This window comes from Aegilops tauschii, chromosome 3 (genome assembly GCF_002575655.3).
Source record: "Aegilops tauschii subsp. strangulata cultivar AL8/78 chromosome 3, Aet v6.0, whole genome shotgun sequence".
NCBI classification, from domain to species: Eukaryota; Viridiplantae; Streptophyta; class Magnoliopsida; order Poales; family Poaceae; genus Aegilops; species Aegilops tauschii.
In genome coordinates, this window is record NC_053037.3 from 14407045 (window position 1) to 14433253 (window position 26209).

Consider the following 26209-nt stretch of genomic DNA (forward strand, 5'->3'; position numbering starts at 1 on the left):
GGCCAGCGGGGGCTCTACTCACTGTCCACTGCTGTTCGGTTGCTAGATGTTGAACGTTCAAAGATGCACCAACAGTGCAAAACAAGATGCGTCGATCCGATGGCTGATGGGTCTGAAGCTAGCTTGATTTTTTGGGGTCTGATTCGATAGATTGGAGTGCACCGAGGACTGTCAACAAAAATCTAGTGGATATGTGTTCACTCTCTACCAAAATCTTCAACACAACCAGAAGGAGAAAAAAAAATCTCAAAGCAAACGTCAGGGAAACGCCACCCGATAGATATTCGTGTGGTTATGTGATCAACACGCCACGTACGACAGTTAATTTGCGAATTTTCCACGACAAGACGTCATGGGCGTTGCATCTTGCCATAGCCACACGAGTAGTTTTTCTAAAAAAGAAAAACCCACACGAGTAGTGTCTCGAAAGCAAAAAATTTCTAGTGCAGTAGTTACTGCCGGCACTATTCAGGACATTGTAAAATGCACATGCACATGTACCCATCCAGTCGCAGAAACAGAGAAGAAAGGCATTGCAAAATGCACATACGCCCATCCACCCGCAGAAAGGCAGAGAAAAAATGTCACCGTCATGGCTGTCCCTTCTTGTACTATATATTCATTTTACTTTTTATCATGATTAGGAATTCTCGTCATGGACCTGACGTCTGATGCCACCACCGAATTCACTACTGGTGGAGACTCTCTCTGCATTACTGGCCACTACAAAAACCGAGATCTAGCGACGGTCGTCTTAGTTTAGTTTGTGGGTCATATATCGATCCCTCGGTCATCGCCCAACTTTTTTGTGAGGTGTCGCCCAATTTCTTTATGGAATCCACTCGTGATGGTGTGATAATCAACAATGCAACTAATCAATGGACGAGTTGATCGTTTGGTGCGATAAAAAAGATTCTTTCAAGTTGGGCACTTGGTTGGCGGATGTTGACGTATAATGTGCTAACTAGTCTCTTTCATCAGATCGGTCTTTTGTTTGCATTGGCTAAAACATGTACTTCTACATGGTATCAAAACCGAGATCTAGCGACGGTCGTCTTAGTTTAGTTTGTGGGTCATATATCGTATCCCTCGGTCATCGCCCAACTTTTGTGTGGGGTATCGTTTCGTCCAATTTCTTATAGAATCCACTTGTGATGGTATGATAATCAACAACGTGTGCGTGCGTTCATAGAGATAAGTATAGATGCGTATTTTTAAGAGTCTACGTTTGTGCTGTGTTCAAACAAAAACTAATCCACGGACAAGTTGGTCGTTTGGTACGATAAAAACGATTCTCAAGTTGGCCAGTTGGTTCACGGGAATCCCGCCATCTTCCTTCTGGCAATATCTCATCGTGGGTGGCATGGAAAGATTAGAAAAATCTTGACTGCACTTATGAAAGTGAAATGCTCCCCCTGCTATTTCTCTTTTTACCCATTAATTGGTTTATTGATCTAATAAAGTCATGACAATTGATAACACAAGAAAGCAAACTGAAAACAAAGACAGGTGACAAAGCCTCGTGATAAAAACCAAAAGTTATATAATATTGTCTCTTAATTTCTGTTTGTGACGCGCTAAATAAATTGCAGATTTCATATCCATGATTTTTATTTTTGGCAATGATGGACCAGCTTAAAAATTTTCTTTTGATTTTGTTATTTTCTGGATGCAAAGATATTTAAAAAAAACTTCTATGCATAGCGTATATAGGGCCTATTTGGTTCATAACTAATTTTGCCACAACTAAACTTACGCAAGGTATGGTTGCTACAAAAAGTGTGGCTAACAAAATGGCCACCACAAGTGTGGCAAGATTTAGCAAAAAAAAAAAGAGCCTGTAACATGTGGATCGTGCAGCTAGAAAAGTGTGGTGAGCCACAAGTGTGGCAATGAACCAAACACAACCCTAAAATGTTATGGCACTAGGTGTGGCAACCTTAGGCTGCAAAACATAGTGTAAGTATCGACATGCAATTATTTAGACACACTAGATTGCTTAAATGAATCAACCCTTTCCGAGGACGTCGAAACAATACAAAAATATGTCAGAATGATTCCCACCAAGATTGCAATTATGAACATGAAATGCCCCTCCTGTGATTTCTTTTCTTACCCGTTAATTGGCTTTATTTATCAAATAAAGTCATGACAACATAAAAGTGGAAAACGGAAAAAACAGCAGCAACAAAGCCTCTTGATGAAACCAAAAGTAATATCATAATCGTCTCTTAATTTTTGTGCAAGTTAGATAACATGCAGATTTCATACCGATGTTTTTATCATTGATGATGATAGACATGGTTACATTATTTTTTATTGTTTTTATTTTATTGTTTTTGTGATAATGCAAATATGTTTTGACAAAACTTCCCTGTATATATTGGTGTAAGCATCAAATGCAAATATATTAACACACTAGATTGATTAAAGGCATGAACCACAAAAGTTTAGACACACTAGATTGCTTCAAGTGAATGTTGCTAGTTCTTCCAATGAATAATTATAGTTTGGTAAGCGTCGAAATCATGCTCTCTTTTTACATGACTTGAATATTACATCTCCTGTTCATGGGACATGCGTGTTAAATCATGTTTCTACGCATTTTCTCAATGCTTTGTTGACTTTATTCGGATATATTCCATATGTTTTTTGTTAAGAAAATAAAATTTAAAAAATCTACTACATGATTGCATTTACAGGGATTATGATCCCACCCATCCTTGAATACCTCCCCTCCCCGCCATGTTCTCTTAGAGATAGCTTGGAGGGAGGGATTGGCAACTTGCAGGAGGCGGAGCGTTTAAGAGCTTACGAGACGACATGAAATCTAAGATCAGAGGTGTGTGGCAAAGGGTTTCGAGTGTTGATGGTGGATCGATGTTACACCAACAAATGTTAGAGGATTGATAACAGAGACACAATATGCCACCAACCAAGGGTGATAGGGGTGACAATGAAGCCTCGCCAAATTCGATAGGTCGATTGAGATGGTGTCTTTTATGTACAAATATCCTTGATGCTTTTTCGAACTTGTTGTGTGCATATTCCATATACCTAGTTTCAAGACAATTACCTTAGCTTTTTTACTCTGACATAAAATAGATGATTAAGGTCCCACACATTCTTGAATGGCACAATGCAAAGTTACACTCTCTACTCCATCGATCTTTTTCTCTATGCTCGCTTCAAAGGGTGGAGTGGAAAGAGCGTAAGATGTGAGGTGTGCGACGGCATACAAAGTTTCACGATTATGCCTCTCATGGCAGTTGTTGTGCTGCGGCGAGCTACGTGCTCTTGGTGTTGTCTCGGTTCATATATGATCAATGATGGCGCAAGATGCCTTCCCTACTTCCTAATAACCCTGATTTCCCATGGCGGAGCTCCCAACCAAGGACCGTGTTCATGGCGCTCTCTCGACCAACATTACTCCAATTCTTGCCCTTCCTGGCGGAGCATGTGGTCATGGTATGGCAATTGTTGATTGTGGATGCCTCTGTGTTGCGTCTGGGTTTCGGCATGCACGCTGGTGTTGTCGGCCGTTTGCAAAGTCTTGATATTATGTTCCCACGATGACTCCCCACATTTACTTGTGTCTCTCGTGGTGATGGTCCTTCTACCTGCTAGCTAGGTAATGCTTTGTCCTTTTTTTTGAAAAGGAGGATAGACCCCCGGCCTCTGCATCTGGACGATGCATGTGGCCATTTTATTAGTTATTCACAGAGACCATACAAAGTAATACATCAGTCAGCCTGAAGCCACCATCTAGGCAACACCTCTTGCTACTCCTATCCCATTGATGAAGGTGTGCCGAATATCCGTGCCTAATACCAAACAGACATCACAGCAAACCCTAACATCTAAAGCCGGATGCCCCAGCCCAGCCACATACCGGGACTGGGTCTCATACTGGACCAACACACTCCCAGAGGCTGCCGCCACCATCTTCCACCGGTCCATCTCTAGAGCAGTAACTGAGCTATCGACCTTGTCTGGCTTGCCGTCGATGCCATCACGACGCCAGACAACTCCACCATGCTGCACGTATCCATCCACACGCGGCTGTCGTTGAACCTACGTGGCGCCATGCGACCGTGATCCGCAGTTGGCCTTACGGTGGATGAGACACTGCTCTTCCGCTTGTCCCATCCAACCAACACTTGCTCCAAAACGATGCAGATCACTGCTCTGACGGTGGCATTGTTCAGGCTATGATCTGGATCTGGATCTACCGGATTAAGTGGAGCATTGTCCCTAGATCTGGATGAGACACTGCAGGCTATGTGGAGCATTGTTCAGGCTATGATCTGGATCTGGATCTACCGGAGGGGAACCCTAGATCTGGATCTACCGGATCGGACGATGATGATACCTTTGATGCCATTGTCCCTCTCAACAAGCGTTTTGGAGCTGGTAGCCGAGTACTGGTTCAGTGGAGCATTGTTCAGGCTACAGAGTACTGGTTCAGTGGTTCTGGTAGCCGAGTACACTAGGGGCGTGTTTGGATAACTGGCTCGCACCCCCCGTGCAAATTCCAGTGTGATTGGTTCCCTGCGCGGCCCTCTCAGCCTGGCCCAGTCGATGCAAAAGGGGCCCTCTCAGCCAGGCTGAGGGGAACGCGGGAATCGGCCGTATGCGGGAGCCAGGCCCGCGCCTGCATCCGCGCCTCGACAGCAACCTCCCATACTAGCCGGTCCCAACGTTTTGGTGAAGCAAGTAGTGCTAAGTTAGTAGAAATCTTGGTTTAGCGTATGAATTCAAACATGATAACAAAATAAAGTGAAGAAGAAACATTCGTTTGTGACAGAAGAAACACATAATTGAGTTCAATACCGTTATGAGATTATAAGGCAACATCGAGTTCAGCGTATTCATAAGACCACAAAAGATAACCACTTGTCATTAAGTTTGATAAAAGTAAATAAAAGTAGGAACATAATGGATTAGTAGGCGATATGAGCATGCTGCTGGAGAGTGCATTGGAATTTTACCTTTGCTTTCAATATAGTAGCTCAAATCTTGACGCATCAAGTTTGGCAAAATGCAATAGATCAAAAGCTATGCAATATGATAAATCGGAATTAGAGCGAGTTATTTATATAGAAAGCAACACACTCCACAGGTCTTTCATAATAATTAGACCAAGTCATTTGTGCAGAAAGAGAGAGACTGAAGTCTGAGAAATGCATTAGAGGGTAGCCGTACAGTACAGAATACATATCCCATTGCTCTGGACAGAAGTGTAGAAAAGCACAACCACACTGATTGTGTTCTGTGAGTACATCCTTAGACGATAAATTACTCTACAAATTCCAAGATGATCCAACATGATATAAAGAATGATCCTGGCCGAGATTCTCACAATAGTATGGTCAACCTGAGTCATCGAAAATGGTTTAGAGACAACTTAGATAAGTGGTTGAAATATATAAGCAATAAAGAAAGTACATGCACACGACAAGAGACCAATTCCAATTGGATTTCTTGCACAAACAAAGATACATGATACAAAGCCTTTTTACAAAGCAAGTTGATAACTTTCGGCAAACCTTGTGGATGAACCCAATAAGAAACTAAAACTTTGAAACCATATTCTGCTAGGTTTCTTTAATCCTTTTCAACATGAGAATGCAAGAAACTCATTTCCTTGTGAAACCTTAGACGTTAATGGATACCCCATCAAGCTAGCATACACAGTTCATCTATAAAATCTACTCCTATTAACTAAATCAAGCTAGCATAGACAATTTATACCCAAATAGGATTACATCTCTTGGGGTCTGGTTACCCAAATCCAACCAGATGTCCTCACATGAGTTGGGGGGTGTAGAAGAGCAAAATGAGCTTACTTGTAAGAAGAAGCCAGAGTCCAGGGTCAGGCAAGTGTTAGACATGTCGTCACGCGCACCATTGCGGCTTCTGATCCATATCCCCTGCTTCACCGTATGATGCCACCTGAAAATAGTGTAATTTACTGGGAGGGAAAAAACACTGCCTTTCATACCCGGGTGGGAGGGAAAAAAAGTCAATTAGTGTAGAAAAGAGAGACTCTTCTTGAAAGAACATCCAATTTTACGGGTCAGTGGCAAAGCAACAGTACAAACAAAACAAGGAATAAACAATTAGTGCAGAAAAGATAGACATTAATATCTTGAGAGTACTTAATTGCACTACCTATATATTCACACTCACATATGTAGTCCATTTTTTTTAAATTGAAACATTATTGGCATCACTACATAAAAGTGAAGAAGTGAAACTTTTTGATGCAATGAACTTATATCTGCAACTTCAGTAGACCACATATGCAATCTCGTTGGTGCGAACTTACTGACCAAGAGACAAATTGAAATAAACCGCCACTAAATTCAGATAGCATATATAGGTTCATATGGCTGTACACAGGTATGAATAGAAGTCAAATACACTATGGAAAGTATAGGTTCATTCTACGCCACCATATGTTATTTTGCATCTACTGAGACACGCCAGCGTCACCAACTTTCCTTGCAACAATGGCAGTAAAAATTGTTCAAAATTTACCTTTAGTAGTACAAAGAGCAAGCAGATCAGCGGCCAATTGCTTGCATGATGACAACCGCTGAACTGACAGTGTTCTTGACAGCAATTACATGAGTCTGCAGAAAGTGCAAATAAGAATTGTTTCACATTTTTTAGACAAAACATGAGTAATTCATTGTCATCGACAAATAAAACATTCAGTGTGTTGCAGGTTTCCATACGAGAGCAGAAGAAATTCCATTATAGTGTATAGCTTCCAATATCTATGTACGTTCCTTGACTGAATACAACAGGAAGAGCATAAATCTGCTGTTAATCAAGAGAATGAGGCTAAGACTGACCATGGACTTTCAAGTAGTAAACCACGATTCCAGATTTATGACCCTAATAGATCAAGAAAGAGGGGAGAATAGGGTTTTGCACGAGAATAATACCTTCCATAGGAGCCCAAAATAATAATTCTTGCATCGCATGGTTCAACATCTTCAGCTTGAAGTCGTTCATGATCCTGCGACAACAACCATGAAATGAAAAAAAATCAAAACCCAAAGTAAAGGATTGCAAAAATGCCACCACAAGCAGAAATGTACACATACAAAAAATACGATGCCATCTCACCGAGGCTGGAAGGGGCAAGAAGTTACTGGAGTTTTCCGGGTGGCGGCGATGCTTGCTGCTCCTACACCCATCCAACCAAAGCAAGGGAACATTTCTGTAGGTCAAATAAAATAGTCTAAGAAAACATGCAACTATATACAACATCAGTGGGAAGTAAACTAACATAGTCCTCTCTGAAGCAAGCATGTAGCAACAATGAGCATAAAAGAGACACGGGAGATGCATAACTGAGATTAAAATCAACCTTTTCATCTTATTGGCTCTGCACTGGAAGAGGAAAACACAACATCCAATTTTGAAGCCTTAGCTAAATTACTTTTGTGGTACCAACTAATGCTAGACCAAAGTCAGTTAATAAGAATTGTTGTCTGATGAAACTACACCATATGGGGACAAGAGCCAACACCTCAGAACCAAAACATTAACATTTCACATTTGTGTTTCTACCTTTCTCTATTGGCTTTAGGAGTTTATGTACCTGAACTGTGGCCCTATAATTCCTATAATTAATGCAACTATTATTTTTTTGCCTCTGCTCTAGTGTGAGGATTCAGAATCTGTGCCGAATACATACTGTCGGATCTAGTGTGAGGATTCAAAATATGTCCCAAAAACATACTATAAGGTTGTGTTCTGTGAGAAAAGAGAAGTGCCTGACACACAAATAGATGCATTATAGACAAACATTTTCAGATTCTCAACTTCTCAATTAATCAATTTTCAACCACATGTTATATTCTTTAAAAGGTGTGAGTTGAAATGTGTAAACTGAACCAGGACATTCCTTTTTCTGTAGTACAAATAACTCCCTATGCACTCTTGGCCTTCTTCTGTCCATATAAATTATCAAGCACTTTCAGATTTCTCAAGCTCTGCTTCTCTCTGACAACATGGGCATTACCCTACTGATTCAATCGATTAACCCTGAACATGTTGCCAAAATCATCCAACGAATGGCAGCAAGTCGGGCAGAGAGGATGGCACTGGTCTCACCCATTTGTTTTCTTACCGAGGAAATCTTTGTCCTGTGAAGCAAAGAAAGGAAGATGCAAATAATCACTTGACGAAACGAATTAAACCAACAGATTTATTTTCTGGAACACTTGCCTTCCAGATTAAAGTCTAAAATTTCAGAATCTTAGGGCGAGTCTAAAACCACCCTCCCAGCTCTTGACAGATCATGTCCATTTGACAATGTGTCAAGGAAAACATGAGTACGTGCCTAATAGATCAGTGGCAAGCCGTCAGGTTAAGGGCCAAATATTATCTATACGTGAACAACTAATATTTGTAGCTTGATGGCTAAATATATATCCAGTCTGCTATTATCCATATCAAAAAAATCGTTACCTGATTCAACTATAAATTGCATGATCACAACCAAAAAAGGAATAGAAAATATTAAACTCACCTTATTTGTATCTGCTTCCAAGCTGCCTGGCCAAATTTAACAACACGTATGCCACCTAGTCAAATAAGGCAAGCACCAATTAGTTGAGCCGCAAACATGATAATAATTCGGTGTGACAGAATTCATCCTACTTTCCCAAATATAGTGAATATAAATCATACATTCAGTTAATGTTTATCATACTGCAATAAATCATACACCCACATATGACTCATGAAAAACTATATATAGGAAGCAACAATGCTAGAGACAAAATCAAATCGAGAGAGACAGGTAGAGAGATGTGGAAGAAGGGTGGACTGTTGAGATCTAACCGGTATTCCAGGTGAAAATTTCAACTGATGAGAGATGGAAATCGTACAACCCACAGCAACGTGTCACCTAACAATGCATCCACGGACATTTTCTGCAGGAAAAATCAAAGAACGCCCACCCACTTGCAGCTGTCTCTCTTCGCTCAATCTTCTAAGTAGGTTAAAAAGCTCTGTTTCCATAAAATATTTGAATCACAACCACCATGGCCCAGATATAAAGATGACCCATATAAACTATGAACACAGAGCCTCCAATCATCCACAAATTGAATATGTACAAATAAGAATTGACTTGTTCTTGTTTTGGTCGCTGACAAGCAAACCAGTCCACTGGCTGTATTCCCATTGTTGGCAACCTGAAGAAAAATATAAGATTAGCTCCAAAAAAGAAACTCAACAGATACTCCATTATCAACAAAATAGGTGAATGACTTGTACACAGCAGCACAAGATTTTGACAGCAAACATCCTGCCACAAACGATGAAAACCGAACATAAGCAAACCCCACACAAAAAAGAAAGCCTGACAATAATAGTAGATAGATCTATTAAGGCACAATCCTTGCTTAAAATACAGCCGCTCAACTAAAACACGAACAGAGAAAGATGGGAGAAGATGAGCACCTGCAACGGGATGGCCGAGCATGACATATTACCAGCTCACAGCAATCACCAATCCAATAGAAAATCCTAACCCTAGAACATCAACGGGGCAACAGAAGACCTAGATGAGCACCTAGAGATAACAAATCGACCAGAGAGAGAGGGGGGGTTAGAACCTGGAGAACAACTGCGGCCAAGTGCAACGCAGGATCTCAGGCTCGATGTGCGCTATCTCGACGTCAGCGCCGTCCTCCTCGCGCTCCGGGGGCGGGCAGTGGTTCTCCTTCTCGTCCCTACGCACGGGCGTGCGGTGCAGCGGCGGCCGGCCGGGCGAAGGAGATGACGGCGGCGTGGGGCTGGACGACGGCGACAACGCCGGCCGGATCGGAGGAATCCACCCCCCAAGGGGCTCCCCACTGGCCACGGGAGAGAAGGTGAGGGCCGGGGATGGGGAGAGGGTGGGGGCGCGGTGACGGTGGTGCTGGATGACGGCGAAGACTCCGGGGAAGTGGGCGGCGGGGGTGTGAGCGGGGCGGCGGCGATGTGGGCGGGGCGACGAGGTCTGAGGGAGGGAGAGGGAGGGGAGAGGGCGAGGCGAGCGGGGGCTGGGACGCGGGAGGACGAGGGAGGGGGGTTAGAACCTGGAGAAGAACTGCGGCCAAGTGCAGCGCAGGATCTCGGGCTCGATGTGCGCTATCTCGACGTCAGCGCCGTCCTCCTCGCGCTCCGGGGGCGGGCAGTGGTTCTCCTTCTCGTCCCTACGCACGGGCGTGCGGTGCAGCGGCGGCCGGCCGGGCGAAGGAGATGACGGCGGCGTGGGGCTGGACCTGGTGGTGGACGACGGCGACAACGCCGGCCGGATCGGAGGAATCGACCCCCCAAGGGGCTCCCCACTGGCCACGGGAGAGAAGGTGAGGGCCGGGGATGGGGAGAGGGTGGGGGCGCGGTGGCGGCGGTAGTGGATGACGGCGAAGACGCCGGGGAAGTGGGCGGCGGGGGTGTGAGCGGGGCGGCGGCGATGTGGGCGGGGCGGCGAGGTCTGAGGGAGGGAGAGGGAGGGGAGAGGGCGAGGCGAGCGGGGGCTGGGACGCGGGAGGACGAGGGAGGGGGCGCGAGTGCGGGGTGGGGAGCGGCTAGGTTATCTCCACGCGAGCCGTCGCATTTTATACACCTGCAGGTGAAATGACGAAAATGCCCTTGTAGGGGCGCTGGAATTACGCGCGGTGGCACGAAACGGGAGTAACTGATCATTGTAGCAGTAGATCCGGGTCGATCCGACGGCGCACGTGATCTGGGAGCTCGATCTGACGGTTCAAAACGCATCAAGTAAACGATCCGACGGCCGAGAGTCGCTCAGCTCTGAGAGAGCCCATGTTCTCCCAAGTAACATATATCTGGATTTCCCTTTCCCCTCTCTCTCAGCGCGCATCAGATCGAGAACACCAACCCCGCCGCCGCCGCCGTCTCCGGCCCCGTGTGCGCAGCTGGTCTGATCTCCGTCGCCCACGCTCCTCCATGCGCCCACGCCGGCTACTGGTCTGAACTCCGTCGCCCACGCTCCTCCACGCCCACGCCGGCGGCTCGCCTCCCCGCCTAGACTCATCGGGTTCCACCACCGCCCCAACGCCGTCGAACTCCGCCATAGCCGAGTGCACCTGGCCCTGCGGACAAGCTCGCTGTAGCTCGCCACTCCATCCGCCGTAGCAGTCGTAGTCTGTGAGTAGATCGAGTTGTAGGCTCTTTTGCGGTGATGCATGTGGATTTCGTCCGTAGTTTGAAGAATTTTCTAGTAGATCTGGCCGCATATTCATCTATGCGCGGATGCATTCATGCATGTACTCGTCCATCTTTAATTTTGCGGTAAGCTCATCCCGTAGCCTTGATTTGTAGGTTTCTGCTGTTCTTTTTTAAACAAATTTCTACTGTTTTCTGTTTCTGATTTGTTGTCTCGAGATGTTCCCGAATCATCTCGTCCTTTGTTGGATGTTTCGTTAGATGGATTAGCATACTACTTTGGATTCTGTAGGATCTGTGAGTTCCCTAGGAGAGTTGACAGCACGAACTTCATCATGTAAATCAAGAGCACTATGAAATGTTTTGATTATTACCGCAGTGATTCGTAGATCTAATTAGTGCGTGCAGTCTGATTGCTTCAAGTGTAATTCCATCTCATTAAACGCATCTTTTATTGGAAAAGAAGTTTCACACAATTAAGCTCAAATGCAGCATACCAAACAACATCTCTTATATATTGCATCTCTCGTGCACCCATATCATACAGCCCACCAAACACACATCTGAACTCATCTTTGCACCAGCTCAAGCAGGCCAGGCTCACCCAGGATTCCCCATGCAATGCAGGCTAGAGCCGCCACCCAGACAACCAAACACCCCCAGATCTTTTTTCCTGCAGCATCCGGCAAATGTGTACCGGTTTGATATATAACACTGTGACTACAGTAATCACAGGGCATCTTGAACAGTGACCGCAATAGTTGTCCTGATGGTTCGTTCAGTACTGACCTCTATGTTTTTGTTGTTCTTTTGCGTTGTGCTGTCGATCGCTGGGTGGAAGACATTGTGTAGAGAGGCAACTTCTCTCCTTTGCCGTCGCAAGTAGACACATCAAGTGCACTACTCTCTCTTTCTTACATAATATAGAAGCTGCGTCAATTAATTTACAAGCTTTTGGTATTCCAAGCAAAATGGTACTCCATCTGTAAAAAATATATGAGTGTTTAGATAACTACTTTAGTGATCTAAATGCTTTTATATTTCTTTACGAAGGGTGTAGGATTTAGAGAAACTTGTGACATTTGATTTGTCTTTCATGAGTACACTGGATTTTTGCTGCTATGATGTTACCAGGGCGAGCATGCACCTTGGTCAGCCCGTTCCATCTCGCAAAAAAAAGGTCAGCTCGTTCCACCCATGACAGTTATCAGCTTACCATAAATATGGTCAAATATCAAAGTCTCGTTTTTCTCCGATAGTAAATGGATTATGTGTGTGGTCTATCTATTTTACTCTTCTTTCACCTTCATGCATGAATACGACATCGCAAATTTGACAACTACTCCCTTCGTTCCTAAATACTTGTCTTTCTAGGCATTTCAACAAGTGACTACATACGGAGTAAAATGAGTGAATCTACACTCTAATATGTCTACATACATCCGTATGTGATATTCATTTGAAATGCCTAAAAAGACAAGTATTTAGGAACGGAGGGAGTAGCAAACGTCACATTATTGGAGGTGCGATCCGTGACGCTATCGCTAGCGATAATTGCTCGACGAATCCATTCATTAGTGGGCAATGTATAAGTGTGTGGTGGTACATGTATGCGTGTCTGTGTTTTATTTTGAAAATAAACAGGTAATAATTGCTTTATCAACAATCATAAAAAAAAAGATGCAAAGTTTCTAGCTTTGCATCAATCAGCAAACCAGCAAACGTTTGCTGACTCATAGTGATCTTTTGACATGGCACGACGAACATCTCGAGCATCTTCGGATCGTACAATGAGAAAAAAACAATACTACTTTCCCTTTGTGCCAACTAAAGTCATTAAGTGACAAATCTAAGGTCACATATTGTGTACATGTAAAACAAGGTTCCTGTGTGTTTGCATGTATCGCTGGTTTCGAACTTTTGCTCATCTCAGCATGAGCAACGCAATAGAATTTAGCGCTAGCTCCAAATCACGGACGGCTATATTGATACATAGACATGGTAGTGTAAAATGTTGCTATCAGCACAATGTAAAGCATAATGGTGGTTTGGTGGTGTTCGCACACGAACACATCACCGTGTACCTCCAAAGCCGAGGGTGATGCACCGCAGCTCACGTCAAAGGAGACCCGTCCGGAAGCGCAGTACACAAGCAATCCGGCGGGTGCTTTTCAGGATCCGAAACCCCACGCGCCCGGGAGGGACCCCGTTTGGACACGCGGCGGCTATGGGCTGCCTTAGGTTGGTTCGCCCGCCCCTAGATCCTCGAGGATCGCTGCCCTTCGACACGAAGAACGAACGAAGAATGAGAGAGAAAGAATAAGGGAGAGATGTAAAACCAGGGTAAGAAGTAGATGGGTTTTGCAATTGTGTGTTGTTCAATGGGCCGTCACCTCTCATCTACGTACGAGGCAACTGGACTTCCCGTACAAGAAAAGGACTCCAAATCCTGTCCAAAACTTTTCAAAATTAACCAAACTCGGATTAGGTAAGTCTGAGGTAGTTCGGTTTTTGGCTCTCACATGCCACAAACGACCTTGTATGAAGATGCATCCAAAAGAAAATTTAACAGTTTCGACGAGGCGAACAACTTTTGTGTTGAACGTTTTTCGATTCGAGGCCATCTTCAGGGAAAAATCACTCGCGTAAAACAGGTAATTATTCACGCAACTCATCAGAGATAGTCACATGTGTGTCTGGTCCTCGGCGTCACATTTTGCTCGCTACAGGTTCGCGTTGTGCGGGTTCTTTTTGCATATGACTTTGGATTGAGACAAATTTTATATCAAAATCGACCGTTTTGACGAGACGAAGACAATTCGTGTAGATCAGTTTTCCATATGAGTCCGTCTTGGGGGCATAATCAGCCGAACAATGTTCTGGATACAAAATCTCAGTATTTCGAACACAACTTCGGCCTTGGAGATGAGATCGGATGGCTATGGCCTAAATACAAAAGTTTCTCCCTTTGACGATACAGAACTTCCTCACTTTGAGCACTTTTCCATTCGAGGCCTTCTTAATTATGTTTTTGACCATGCCAAAATATGTGTCAACATGCAGTTGTATTTTAAAGACCTAGAGCATGATTGGTTTTCTGCCAATATTTGGCCAAATGTTGGCACTGCCAAATTGGCAATACCAACACTTGGCAACTATTGGCAACTTTCTGTGAGATGGCAAGACGACTTGGTAATCAACCGAGTAGTAGCCAATATTTGGCACAATGCCAAACATTGGCATGCCAATTTTTGGCACCAAACCAATTATGCTACTTCACGTCATTAACAAATTGCGACTTACATATGATTATGTCTTGTTTTTTCTGACAAAACACAGCCATGCTTGAGTGTGTGTAAAACTATAAATTGTAGACCCTTTCTACGTTAACGGCAAAATGCTTCCGTCTGGCGTAAGGCATAAGAAAAAGAAAAGAAAAAGAGGGAACAGATTATAGACAGTTGGGTCAAGCAACCCATATAGGAGCATCTCCAACACAACCTTTGGCTACCGAAAGACAGTTTTAGGTGAGGGGAAATAAGGTTTTAGGTAATCGAAAATTCGTCTGCTTTTACAACAACCTAAAAGTTTGATACCTAAATTTCAGCTTTTATTTCTATCACACATATGACAACTAACGGTGGGGAAGCCAGGAGGTGGATCTGACAATTGCCAAGGCGCCGAGCTTGATTTCGGCCGGGGGAACTCACCGGGGTCGAGACGGTTGTTGAATGCCTTGCAAAAGTGTCGAGAGGAGTCGCGCGAGGGTTTGGGGGTGGCAACCAACTCCTGTGGCGCAGCGCCTCCCGAGGGCTGATAGCTCGACACGGAGCCTCGGCTCGGCTATGGTCGCGTGGGGGTCACCGGACTGCTAATCGACCAAGGTGGGTTGCGGCGGTGTGGCGGCGACCATATTAGTAGTCCGCGGGGTGGGAGGACAACTAGGATCGGTGAATCCAGGATACAACATATTGAACTTTGGCGGTGGCTGCGGCCGGGGCCGAGGCGGGGTGGGGCGGCGGCGGGAAAGTTCGACTTGGGCGGTCGGCGTCCTCACAGTTTTGATTTTTGTTTTAGACTTCGTGCTGATGGCAACCTATATTTTGCATTTGGATAGCAAAATACATGTAGTAGGCTAAAAAACTAGCAAACCATGCCTTTTAAATTATCTGCTGAGGCCGTTTTTTGAAACAAAAAAAATCAATTTTAGTTTTTACGTACGGCACATTTTTTATGCTATCCGTTGGAGATGAAGAGTAAAAGGATACCGCCATGGACGGAGACCCACCACAGCCGTGAAGTTTTTGAGATTTTTTCTTTAGGTACAGGCATGGAGCAAGTTTGTTGTGAGTGGCGTCGAAAGGGTTTGTCGCTGCTAGGCACGAAAACGGGTGGCGCTCAAAGAACATGTTGCTGCCGAGGCATTGTGCACTGCGCTACACACCTCTCTTTGAACTCAGGCCGGCCTACCTGGTTAATCATCACTGCATTTTTTTTCGGATGATCAGTGCATGATTTTTTGCAAGTACACCGACGTGTTACGATGCCGGCGCACATGTCCTTGCACAATGCTACAAATCTTGATGTCTGCTCTGTCTCTCCCTGCGTCGACAGCTCGTTACCTCAGCTCAGCCCTGACGCGGACCTCCTCTGACTGACACGCGATGTCTCCGCGACGGTAACAGTGATTGTTTATGTGCATGTCGACCTCTCAGTCAAAGAAAGAAAAGAAGAAGAAAATGACGCCGTCCCGTCCGTCCTGGGATTTCACACCGGGTGCATGTGCGGTGTACCATCGCCCTGTATGTAATGCAACATCCAGTCATGCAATTGTGCCACAGAAAAATCATGCAATGCGTAATTATTAATGCAAACAGAGGCCGACATGAATTAGTCAAACTGTTAATTTGATTGAAAACCCACGCGAAAACGACGGGGGAGCAAGAGGATGAAGTGGGAGCATTGGGATGGAGCAGGCAAGCCGGATCCCGCTCACGGCTCCTGCCTATCTCTGCTCGTCGATTTGTCGGAAGTACTTTTGCCCGGGTCGTATTCCAACGTACTCGCGAGTATTCAGCCGAACAATGTCACGGTCTCTGCTCACGCCTTGACTCTCTCAAGCTGACCATGCACATCAGTTTCCTCAAAGCATCTCCAGCCGCGCCTCCAACAAGGTCTCCCAGGCGATTTTTCGGCCGCCGGCGCCAAAAAATCGGCCCAGTCACGCCCCCAGGGGCCCTTTTTACGCCGGCTCGGGCCGAAATTGGCGCCGGCGGACCCAACCCGAACCTGGCGCGCTGGGGGGCGCTCGGGGGCGCCGGGCGAATCGTTTTTGGCGCGAAAGCGCCGCGGGCCAGCCGCGTCAGCGACACCGCCCGCCTCGTCTTCTCCCGACGCCTCGGTTTCCCGCGGGGAATCAATGGCAAGGCTGCCGCCGGTCAGCTTTGCCATTGATTCCTCACGGGCGGCGCGTTCACGGGTGAAGACAGAGCACGGCGAGGTCGAGCTCGACGACGACGCGGCCCTTGAATGGGCACGCCAGGACTCCATCAAGATGGCGACGGAGCGCCAGCGCGCCGCCCTGCGGCGCTTCGAGCAGTGCCGCCGAGGCCGCGACGAAGGAGGAGTCGTCATCATCGACGACAGCGACGACGACGACGACGACGACGCGCCGGCGCCGCCACCAGCCGGGGAGGGGTCCAGCAGGGGCGCCCGAGTCAAGGAGGAGAAGGCCGACGATGGCGGCGGCGACGGTGACTTCTCGGCCTTTAGCAAGTTTTTTTATTAGTTTTTATATGTAATGGCGACTACTCGACTTAAATCCGCGAATATAAGCCCAAGTTTGCCAAAATTTGACATGTTTTAGCCAAACTTTGCGTAAATTTGCTACATAATTTTTTTTCCCGCGCCTGGGGCCGGCCCTGGGGACGGCGGCTGGGGGCCAACTCGCCCCCAGGCCCATTTTTTTCGTCGGGTCACCAGCAAGCGGCGATTTTAGGCGCCCCTGGGGGGCCAACGGCTGGAGATGCTCTCACCAAGCCAAAACATTGCACTTCAGTTGTAAGTTTTTTTTTCTTTGATTGAGAAGAACATCAGCTGTAGACACGGACCTGATGAGATTGGCAAAGTGATTGTAAGGACGATCCTTAATTAATAAAGCTCTTTTTGTGTGAATATAATTAATACAGCTCTTCATTCGCAAAAAAAAAAGTTATCCCGGAAAAAAATCATTTTTTTTGTTTTGTAGATCATTTCTGAAGATTTTCACGGCCTGGCCTACTACTCCCGTCCGAGCCTGATCCACGAACCCGCATGCACTCGCTGTTCTCTCACTGACGGGCCAGACTTCCGTGGGCCTCCGCTGGACATTCACTCGGCGGCCCCGTGCTCTCGCCCGGGCCGCGGTTTTCACGCAGCTCGGTGTTTCCGCAGACTGGAGCAGAGAAAAACTACGCGTGTTCTTCTTCCTACGAACCCTTTGCTCGTCTCGTCTTCCGATGCACCGCCTCTCCGTTGCTTGAGGCCACGCATTAATGGAGGATGCAGTAAACTGCCGCTCCGTTGCCTTTCTCCGCCCTCCAACCGAGGACAGAGATGGCTTAAAGGGCGCTCCCTTCTCTTCGTGCTCGGACTCAGAGAAGTGGCCGATCAAGTACTCCACAGCGAGCTCACCGACGGCCTTTTGCGCGGCGACTGCCGACTAGTCTAGGTACGTGAGGCTACGCGGTGTGTTCTCTAGTTCTTGACCATCTCTTCCGCCATCGTACTCACTCCCTGTCCATCGCCTTCGATGCAGGTGCAGCGCGAGCCACCTGTCCGACGAATGGCTGACAGCAAGAAGGTGGCCGTGGATGGCGGCAATGGCCGCTTCGAGGACCTCCCGGAGCCTGTGCTCGAGCTGTTGATGTCCTTCCTGCCAGCGCGAGATGCCGTGAGGTCGTCCGTGCTCGCTCGCCGCTGGCGCACCCTCTGGAAGTCCGTGCCAGCCCTGCGCTTTCATCCTTCTCAGTTCGGGAGCGTCCAGGCCTTCAACAATTTCGTTAACAAGCTGCTTGAGCACCGTGACCCAACCGCACCTCTTCATGAATGCCATGTCTGTGCATATCCGGATGGCGAAGAAGAGGAGGCATTCCGTTACGTTGAATCGTGGGTCCAGTATGCCGTCTTGTGCCAAGTGTTGGTGCTTACAGTCGCAAACAGGGGTGCTGGTCGTTGTTATTTGCAGCTATATATCCAACAACAGTGTCATCTCCAAGCACTTGACAAGCCTAATGCTTAAAGGTGTGGAGTTTGGCGAGAACCCTCTAGATCTTTTGAGCTGTGAGGCACTAGAGTCTTTAGTGTTCAATACTTGTTATATCAACCTTGGGTATATGTTACCCAAATCTTTACGACATCTGGAAATCCTACGTTCAACCCTTTTTCCCATGCATACACCACGGAATTATCTTTCTGCTCCAGGTCTGGTTACCTTCGCACTAGATGACTGTTTTGAGTGGACTCCATTGCTTGACAGCCTGCCATCATTGGTAACAGCATCTATCATTATTGGCTTTGAATGCAAAGATAATTGTGACCGTTATAAGTACCTTGGGGATTGCGGCAGTGAGTCATGTGTAGGATGCTATGGTGAAGATGATTCCTCTGTGCTTCTTGAAGGTCTGTCGGGCACTACCAATTTAGAGCTGACAAGTGAATGGTCTATGGTACGTTTTCTGTTTTGATAACTCCTTGTGTTGATTGCCATCCAATATTGCATCCTTGTATGAAATATCAATCAATCAAAGCATGTGTGTTAAACTTTACTGTTGACTGGTTTCATGTTCTTCACAAATATTGCATCATGTTTCTATGCAGACTTCTCCTATAATTGGGTTGTGAAGATGACAGTACATTATACATATATATTGCTAGTTGATACTTCTGACATCACACTATTTCGAAGCATACAATTATAATAATTTTGCCAGCTGTTTTAGTTTTTTGAACACTTTAGACAGTATGGCTTAGTATTTACTACTAGTTTTTTTTTTTTGCGTAAACCAAAAACCTGTAAAATCTGGTGTGTGTGTGTGTGTGTGTGTGTGTGTGTGTGTGTGTGTGTGTGTGTGTGTGTGTGTATGCTCACAATCTCACATTGATTAGTCGAGAAATGAAAACTCAAGAATTCAGTTCAGCATTATTCAGATTCTGAAGTTATAACTTTAACTGTTTAGCAAGTTTAATTGTTTTCTGAAGTTACAACTTTACTTGTTTTTCACAATCTTCTGAAGTTACAACTTTATTTGATTTTCAATTTCTCTGCACATTTTTAAGATTTTCAGAAAGGAGTTGAAATGGCGCCCTATGTTTAGCAAGCTAAAAACTGTGTTGCTTAGTGATTGGTGTCTGACAGCGAATTTCACTGGACTACTTTACTTTCTTCGGCACTCACCAATTCTAGAAAAGCTTATCCTTGAACTTCACTATAACCAGGTATATGTTTTTTCATATATGATAACTTCTGTTGCTGATGATAACACGTATACTTGATTCATTTAAGTAAAATCATATGTTCGCGACAGGATTTTGACTTTGGATCAAGTGAAAGCTACAACCCAATGGAATGTTTCTTGGTGTCGAAGCTTCTCAAGGTAGTTGTGGTTGCCGGGAAGAAGATAAAATGATTTGTCAAATTGTGAATGTCCTTGGTACACATGGAGTAACTCCTGCGCAAATTGACATCAAACCTTTTGATTTCCCTCCTGTAAGTAACTGTTTTACAATTCACTAATGTTTATGTAGTCTGCATGTCTCAGTGGAATCAAAAGTAAACCTTAAACTATATTCAAATTTTGAAAAGTAGGCATTGAACTGTTTGTAAATTTTGGAATGAAAAACTCGATTAGAATGTTATATTCTACTGAAAATGCGATTAGGCTAAAGCTAGTGGAAAAAGTAAAATAAGCACATACACAATTTGAGGTATTTTTACTATTGAGGTTAAATGAATCGTTTAATTGCATTCTGCATAGCGAGATCAAGTTGTATGTTGGTCCAATCTTCCAAAACAATTCTTTCTGTGGTATTTGCTGCACTTCAGTGCCGCTTGCTATCCAATCGCACCTTCTCATGTCTGAATATGCACTTCACGTGCTCATTGTGTCTTCTATTGTTTATGCAGCCTTCGGTTTAGAGCAGAGGGAGCTGACAGAGTAAATCAGATGGTTTGCTATTCCTGGTTATTCAGACTTCCATTTCCATGAATTAATTTTACCTGTCCATGTTCCATTCATATGAAGTCATGTTGCCCTTTTGGCTATTTCCTTCTGAACTTGGCCTCATGCCTCAACTTGTACCTTTTGAAGGCCTATGGTCTATTTATATATTTCAGATTCAGAAACTTGTGTATCTAGTTGAACATATGTACTCCATTTTCAGATTCAGAAACAGTATTATGGTACCTGTTCTTTTATATCGAGTAACTTTCATGACGGAAGGCTGTTTCAGTTTTCTTGTTGTTGTTGTGATGATGCACTTGCTAACCATGCTTTTTCTAATTGTGTTCGATCGGTTACACAAGACCTGATTGAGATCGATGTGCATGCCTGTAGCTATATATAAGTGTTGAACACTACCATCATAATACCAAGGTACAGTTAGTCTACTCCATTTTCTGTTAACGATGATCTGTTAGTCTACAACATTTTGCTCTGGGATCTGGCTGTGTCCGTCGAGTATCTCGCAGCAACGCAGTTCGCCCCTTCGATCTTGTTGTCGGTGCCATCAAACGTGATTTTCTTCAGTAATTAATAAAGCGTATTATCTACTCTCGCTTACTCAGCCCCAATACGTCTTTCAGACCTTACATCTTTTCATCAGGCGTAGACAAGAAACCAAACAGCATATCGCTCAGGCTGCCTGAGCAGGCAAAAAACGTCTGCTTTTCCAGGCTACCTTCAGGCGCCGTTTTTTATCAGCAGGGAGCTCAGGGCGGCAACGAAACAGTCCAGAATCTCGTTTTTCCAGCTTATGTTATTTGCCGTTGGATGAATGGACATTGGTCGCGTCTATAGAAGCCAGCCAGCGCTTCTGTGTACAATGCATCACTTTACACTGTGTGCTCTTTGTACTTTTAATCATGGTTATCTTAGAAATTACCTACGAAGATGATTTCCGGCCTGAACATCCCCGCGGTCAGTTCTTCTGGAGTACGCCTCGGAGCGGGGGCTGTCATCGATGGAAACAGACGGGCGCATATACTTCTATGAGGCCGGCTCGCGGAGTTTTTGACGTGAAAGAGACTAAGGGTTGACAGACCAGTGCTAATCAAGCTAAGGAAGAGCCGCCACAACAACGGTAGATGATGGTTGTCATTGATCTCATTTAGAAATAAGGTCGAAGATATAAACACTATGCAAGCTGATGAAATGTCAGTGAGTTTGTTACTCCCTCTCTCTCAGATTACAGGGCATGCGCATATCCCTAGGTCGTCAATTTGACCAACCTAATACAAGTCATATATTACAAAAAATATACCAATATAAACTTCAGATGTTCTATTTTTAAACGGTATAATTTTTGTGTTATATAGTTTATATTAGGGTGATAAAATTGGTAACCTATGTATACGCGCAGGACTTGTAAACTGAAACGGAGGGAGTAAAATGGATGTGATACATTGATGTTAGTTTGTTAAGTGGAACAAATGCGGAGCTTTGTCGTTTGTTCCTAAAATGGATAATGCTATGAATTATATAATTATATCAATTTACTCTTTATAAATCATGCGCACAAACTCTGGCACGATGAATTCATGGGAAGAAAAATCTATTTTTGCGATGACGACTATGTCAATGGTGGGTGCTACTTTCAGCCCGACACTAGTTAACTAGTTACCAGTGGCGGTCGCTTAGCCCGCCATAGATGACATATTATCAGTGGCGGGCACCCGTGAGAGCTTCACCCGCCACTACTGATGGCATTTTTTTCGTCCGTCACTGCTAGGCATTTCTACAGTACCGTATGTGAGGTCCCGCACACTAGTGAAGTGTGCATATCTGACCACACCACTACTAATAGGTTATTGATGGTGTGGGATCATTTAGCCACACCATTCACTTTGATGGCAATGTCACTAATGTAGATTCCCTATAAAACATTTCTGTACTAGTGGATAAGGGTATTCAATTCGGCTTCGGGGAGCATTTGCCTTTGCCCGTCAAAAGAGCTTTTGCAAATGTCAAAACAATATAAAGAAATTTAGATGTGTACATGTCCATGTCCAAATGTTATATACAAATACTCAAGGGCAAAAGTCCAACCATTTCGACATGTGCAAAAAAAAAAGGTTGAGTGCCATTTTATGACATTTTTAGAGCAGCAAACTTTGTTTTTTTTTTCATCGTGAAGCAGAGCTACTCCATTGCACATGAAAATTGTCGAACGTGCTTTGAACACTAACAAGGACATGTACATAGAATTTTGTAAGTTTGTTTGTTATTTATTTTAAATTACTATTCATACCCGCCACCAGGAGTATATATATATATGCTCCCGAGGGCCAAAACGCTATGCCCATATTTTGAGCTGCACATCAAAGAGTTGGAACAAAAAAATTGCTTTGTCAGGCGCTCACTGTTCTCAGCAACAGGCCAGGTCTATTTTTTCTTTGACACGCACGTTCTTAGACTAGCCACAATGGGTAGTAACATGCCTATGTTACTATCTCTATAGTGAATAGTAGCATATATGTGGTAACATGCAACACTTCATTTATTAGTCTATAGACTCATCTTGCCTCGATATGTGTGATGTTACTCATACTACTAGTAACTAGCTACTCCCTCCGTCCGGTGAAGAGTGTACATCTAGCTTTAAATTTTGTCCACAAAAAAGTGTACTTCTATCTTCCCAATGCACTTTAAAGTGGGAAAAAAATACTTCTCTCTCATCACACGATAATCAAAACCAATAACAATCTGCACATGGTTTTCTTAATTTTTACATGCACTTAGCTCATTGGGGGTTGGATAATTAATGAGGAGAGAGATGGTGGCTTGCACCTTTCTAATGCATTTTTTACTCAACTCTATAATTTGTCCTAAAATTTCTAGATGTACACTCTTCACCGGACGGAGGGAGTATGTTACCATTTGCCTCTCTTTCTTCATTTATTGCTTGACACATCATCTATTTTATCTAGATATGCGTGATGTTACTACCTATGTTACTCCCATTGTGAGTAGTCTTATGTATGAATCGCATTAAAAAAAAGATCGTATGAATACTCTCGCATTTTTTCAAAAAAAAAAGATCGTATGAGTGCCCTCGCATTTTTTCAAAAAAAAAAAAAGATCGTATGAATGCTCTCGCCTTCCGCTGTTCGTCGTCTCGTCTTCCGGTCGAATCCTCTCCGTTCCTCGAGGCGACGCATTAATGGAGGATTCGTGGGGACTGGGGACTAGGCCTCTCCATCGCCTTCCTCTGCCCTCAAACCGAGAACGGAGATGGCCTAGGCGAGAGCTCCCTACTGCATAACTCTGCTCGTGCCCGAACAAGTGACCGGTCTGAGTGCTTCAGATTTCAGAGCGAACTCACTCAGCACGGCTTGCCGTGCCATTGACGAGGCCCGGCGACTAGAGGTACGTGAGATTACGATGGTGTCAGTCTTCGATTTGTTTCCATCCTTTTCGTCTGCTTGGCTGATGGTGATCTTGCCCATTACGTGTTCATCTCCTCGGCAGCTGCGGCGCGAGCCACCAGTTCGACGGAATGGCTGACAGCAAGAAGGTGGCTGTGGCCGGCGGCAAGGACCGCTTCGAGGACCTCCCGGAGCATGTGCTCGAGCTGCTGCTGTCGTTCCTGGACGCGCGAGATGTCGTGAGGACGTCCGTGCTCGCTCGCCGCTGGCGCGACCTCTGGAAGTCCGTGCCGGTCCTGCGCTTCCGTCCATCTTCCAAGTTCGGATGTGCTGAGAACTTCAACAACTTTGTTAATAAAGTGCTTGAGTGCCGTGAGCAAACCTCACCTCTTCATGAATGTCATGTCCATTCATATCCGGATGGTAAGGACGAAGTGGCACACCGTGATGTTGAATCATGGGTCCGGTATGCTGTCTCATGCCAAGTCTCGGTGCTTCGAGTTCTGATGTTGGCTGATGGTCATTGTAATTTGGAGCTACCCAACAACGTTGTCATCTCCAAGCACTTGACAAATTTAATGCTTTATTGTGTGGACTTTGACGAAAGCCCCCTTGATCTTTTGAGCTGCCAGGCACTAGAGGTGCTAGATATAGATTGTTGTCGTGTCAACCTTGGGGATATCTTACCCAAATCTTTACGACATCTGAAAATCGTACATTCAACCCTTCTTTCCATGCATACACCACGGAATTGTCTTTCTGCTCCAGGTCTGGTTACCTTTGAACTACAGCACTGTGAAGAGTGGACTCCGATTCTTGAGAGCATGCCATCATTGGCAACATCATCTATCATTATTGGCTTTGAATCCAAAGATAGTTGTGATAATTTTAAGTACCTTGGGGATTGCGGTGTTGAGGCATGTGAAGGATGCTATGTAGAAGATGATTGCTCTGTGCTTCTTGAAGGTCTGTCGGGCGCTACGAATTTAAAGCTGATAAGTGAATATTCTATGGTATGTTTTATCTTTTTGACTTTTTCTAACTCCTCGTTTTGATTGCCATCCAACATCATCCTTGTATCAAATACAAATGAATCAAAATATGCATGTCAAACTTGTTCCTAGTATCCAGTTAAATGTTTTTCATGAATCCACTCTTTCTTGTCATCATGTTTCTATGCAGACATCTCCTAGAATAGGGTTTTGAAAATGACAGTTCATTACAATTTGTTGATAGTTGATAGCCATTTTAGACTACTCCCTCTGCCCCAAAATAAGTGTCTCAACTTTGTACTAACTTTAGCTGAGATACTTATTTTGGGACGGAGGGAGTATATGCAAAACTTTAGACGGTATGTCTTAATATACATTCCTTGTTTGAGTAAACCAAAGGCTTGTAAAATCTGGTTTGTGTATCTCTCTATCCAGTGGCGGAGCTAGCAGAAGATCTCAGGGGGGGCCAAACAAGAAATACACATCTTTGGGGGGGCCAAATGGCTAAACTCTCCTTAATTTAAGCCTCCAAATTTTTTTTCCTTCAGTAATTAGGCCAGGGCTGGGGGGGCAGTGGCCACCCCAGGACTGCATGTAGCTCCGCCGCTGTCTCTATCTGCTCATAATTAATTACTTGACATAAAAACTCATGAGATCTTATTCAACTCATCATTACTGACTCATGTCTCCTAAAGTTAGAACTTTAATTGTTCTTTAATTCTCTGCACTTTGTTAAGATTTTCAGAAAGGACTTGAAATGGTGCCCTATGTTTAGCAAGCTAAAAACTGTGTTGCTCAATGAATGGTGTTTGACTGCAAACTTCACTGGACTACTTCACTTTCTTCAGCACTCACCGATTCTAGAAAAGCTTACCCTTCAATTTTCATATGGCGAGGTATATGTTTTTTCATATATGATAGCTTTGTACTTGAATGTACCATGTACAGCTGATTCATTTGTGTAAAATGTTATGTTTGTGACAGAATTTTGACATTGAGTCAAGTGAAAGCTACAGCCCATCGGATATTTCTTGGTGTCGAAGCATCTCAAGGTAGTTGAAATCCACTGTTCCAGGAAAGATAAAAGGATTTGTCAAATTGCGAAGATCCTTGGTGCTCATGGAGTGACTCCAACGCAAATCAACATCAAACCTTTTTAGTATTCCTGTAAGTAGCTATTTTACAATTCACTAATGTTTATGTAGTCCGCATGTGTCAATGGAATCAAATACTGAACCTTTGAAAAGTGGATGTTGAACTATATTTAAATTTTGAAAAGTAGATCGACGTTGAACTGTTTATAAGTTTAGGAATGAAAAAAATCAATTAGAATGTAATATCATCTCCACTTTACGTATGCTACTGAAAATGTGATTAGGCCAAAGCAAGTGGA

At 44.5% G+C, this 26209-nt stretch overlaps 3 protein-coding genes across 8 annotated transcripts; 2 read left to right on the forward strand and 1 right to left on the reverse strand.

Annotated features, from left to right (window-relative positions):
- Positions 1-5166: 5166 nt before the first annotated feature.
- On the reverse strand, positions 5167-9532 carry LOC120970901 (uncharacterized). Of its 6 annotated transcripts, XR_012204062.1 has the most exons (8): positions 8866-9529; positions 8552-8606; positions 7141-8165; positions 6957-7030; positions 6744-6831; positions 6544-6638; positions 5850-5955; positions 5167-5377 (listed from the first exon to the last, which is right to left on the reverse strand). XR_012204062.1 is itself a non-coding variant. In XM_073509829.1 (7 exons), the coding sequence occupies exons 3-6, from the start codon at positions 7230-7232 to the stop codon at positions 5899-5901; spliced, it is 318 nt and encodes a 105-aa protein (XP_073365930.1). In that variant the 5' UTR covers positions 7233-8165; positions 8552-8606; positions 8866-9532; the 3' UTR covers positions 5167-5377; positions 5850-5898. The 6 variants fall into 6 exon arrangements, 2 of the variants coding, with proteins under 2 accessions (XP_073365930.1, XP_073365929.1); XR_012204059.1 differs by having other exon boundaries at positions 6544-6831; XR_012204061.1 differs by having other exon boundaries at positions 5850-5933; positions 6744-7030; positions 8866-9528.
- Positions 9533-17992: 8460 nt separating this feature from the next.
- LOC141042607 (F-box/LRR-repeat protein 13-like) lies at positions 17993-19868 on the forward strand. Its single transcript, XM_073511456.1, has 4 exons — positions 17993-18295; positions 18393-18522; positions 18664-18908; positions 19767-19868. Exons 1-4 carry the CDS (start codon positions 17993-17995, stop codon positions 19866-19868), a joined length of 780 nt encoding a protein of 259 aa, XP_073367557.1.
- Positions 19869-23955: 4087 nt separating this feature from the next.
- On the forward strand, positions 23956-25975 carry LOC141042608 (F-box/FBD/LRR-repeat protein At5g22660-like). The gene is made up of 2 exons (XM_073511457.1): positions 23956-24876; positions 25545-25975. The coding sequence occupies exons 1-2, from the start codon at positions 23956-23958 to the stop codon at positions 25779-25781; spliced, it is 1158 nt and encodes a 385-aa protein (XP_073367558.1). The 3' UTR covers positions 25782-25975.
- Positions 25976-26209: the final 234 nt, after the last annotated feature.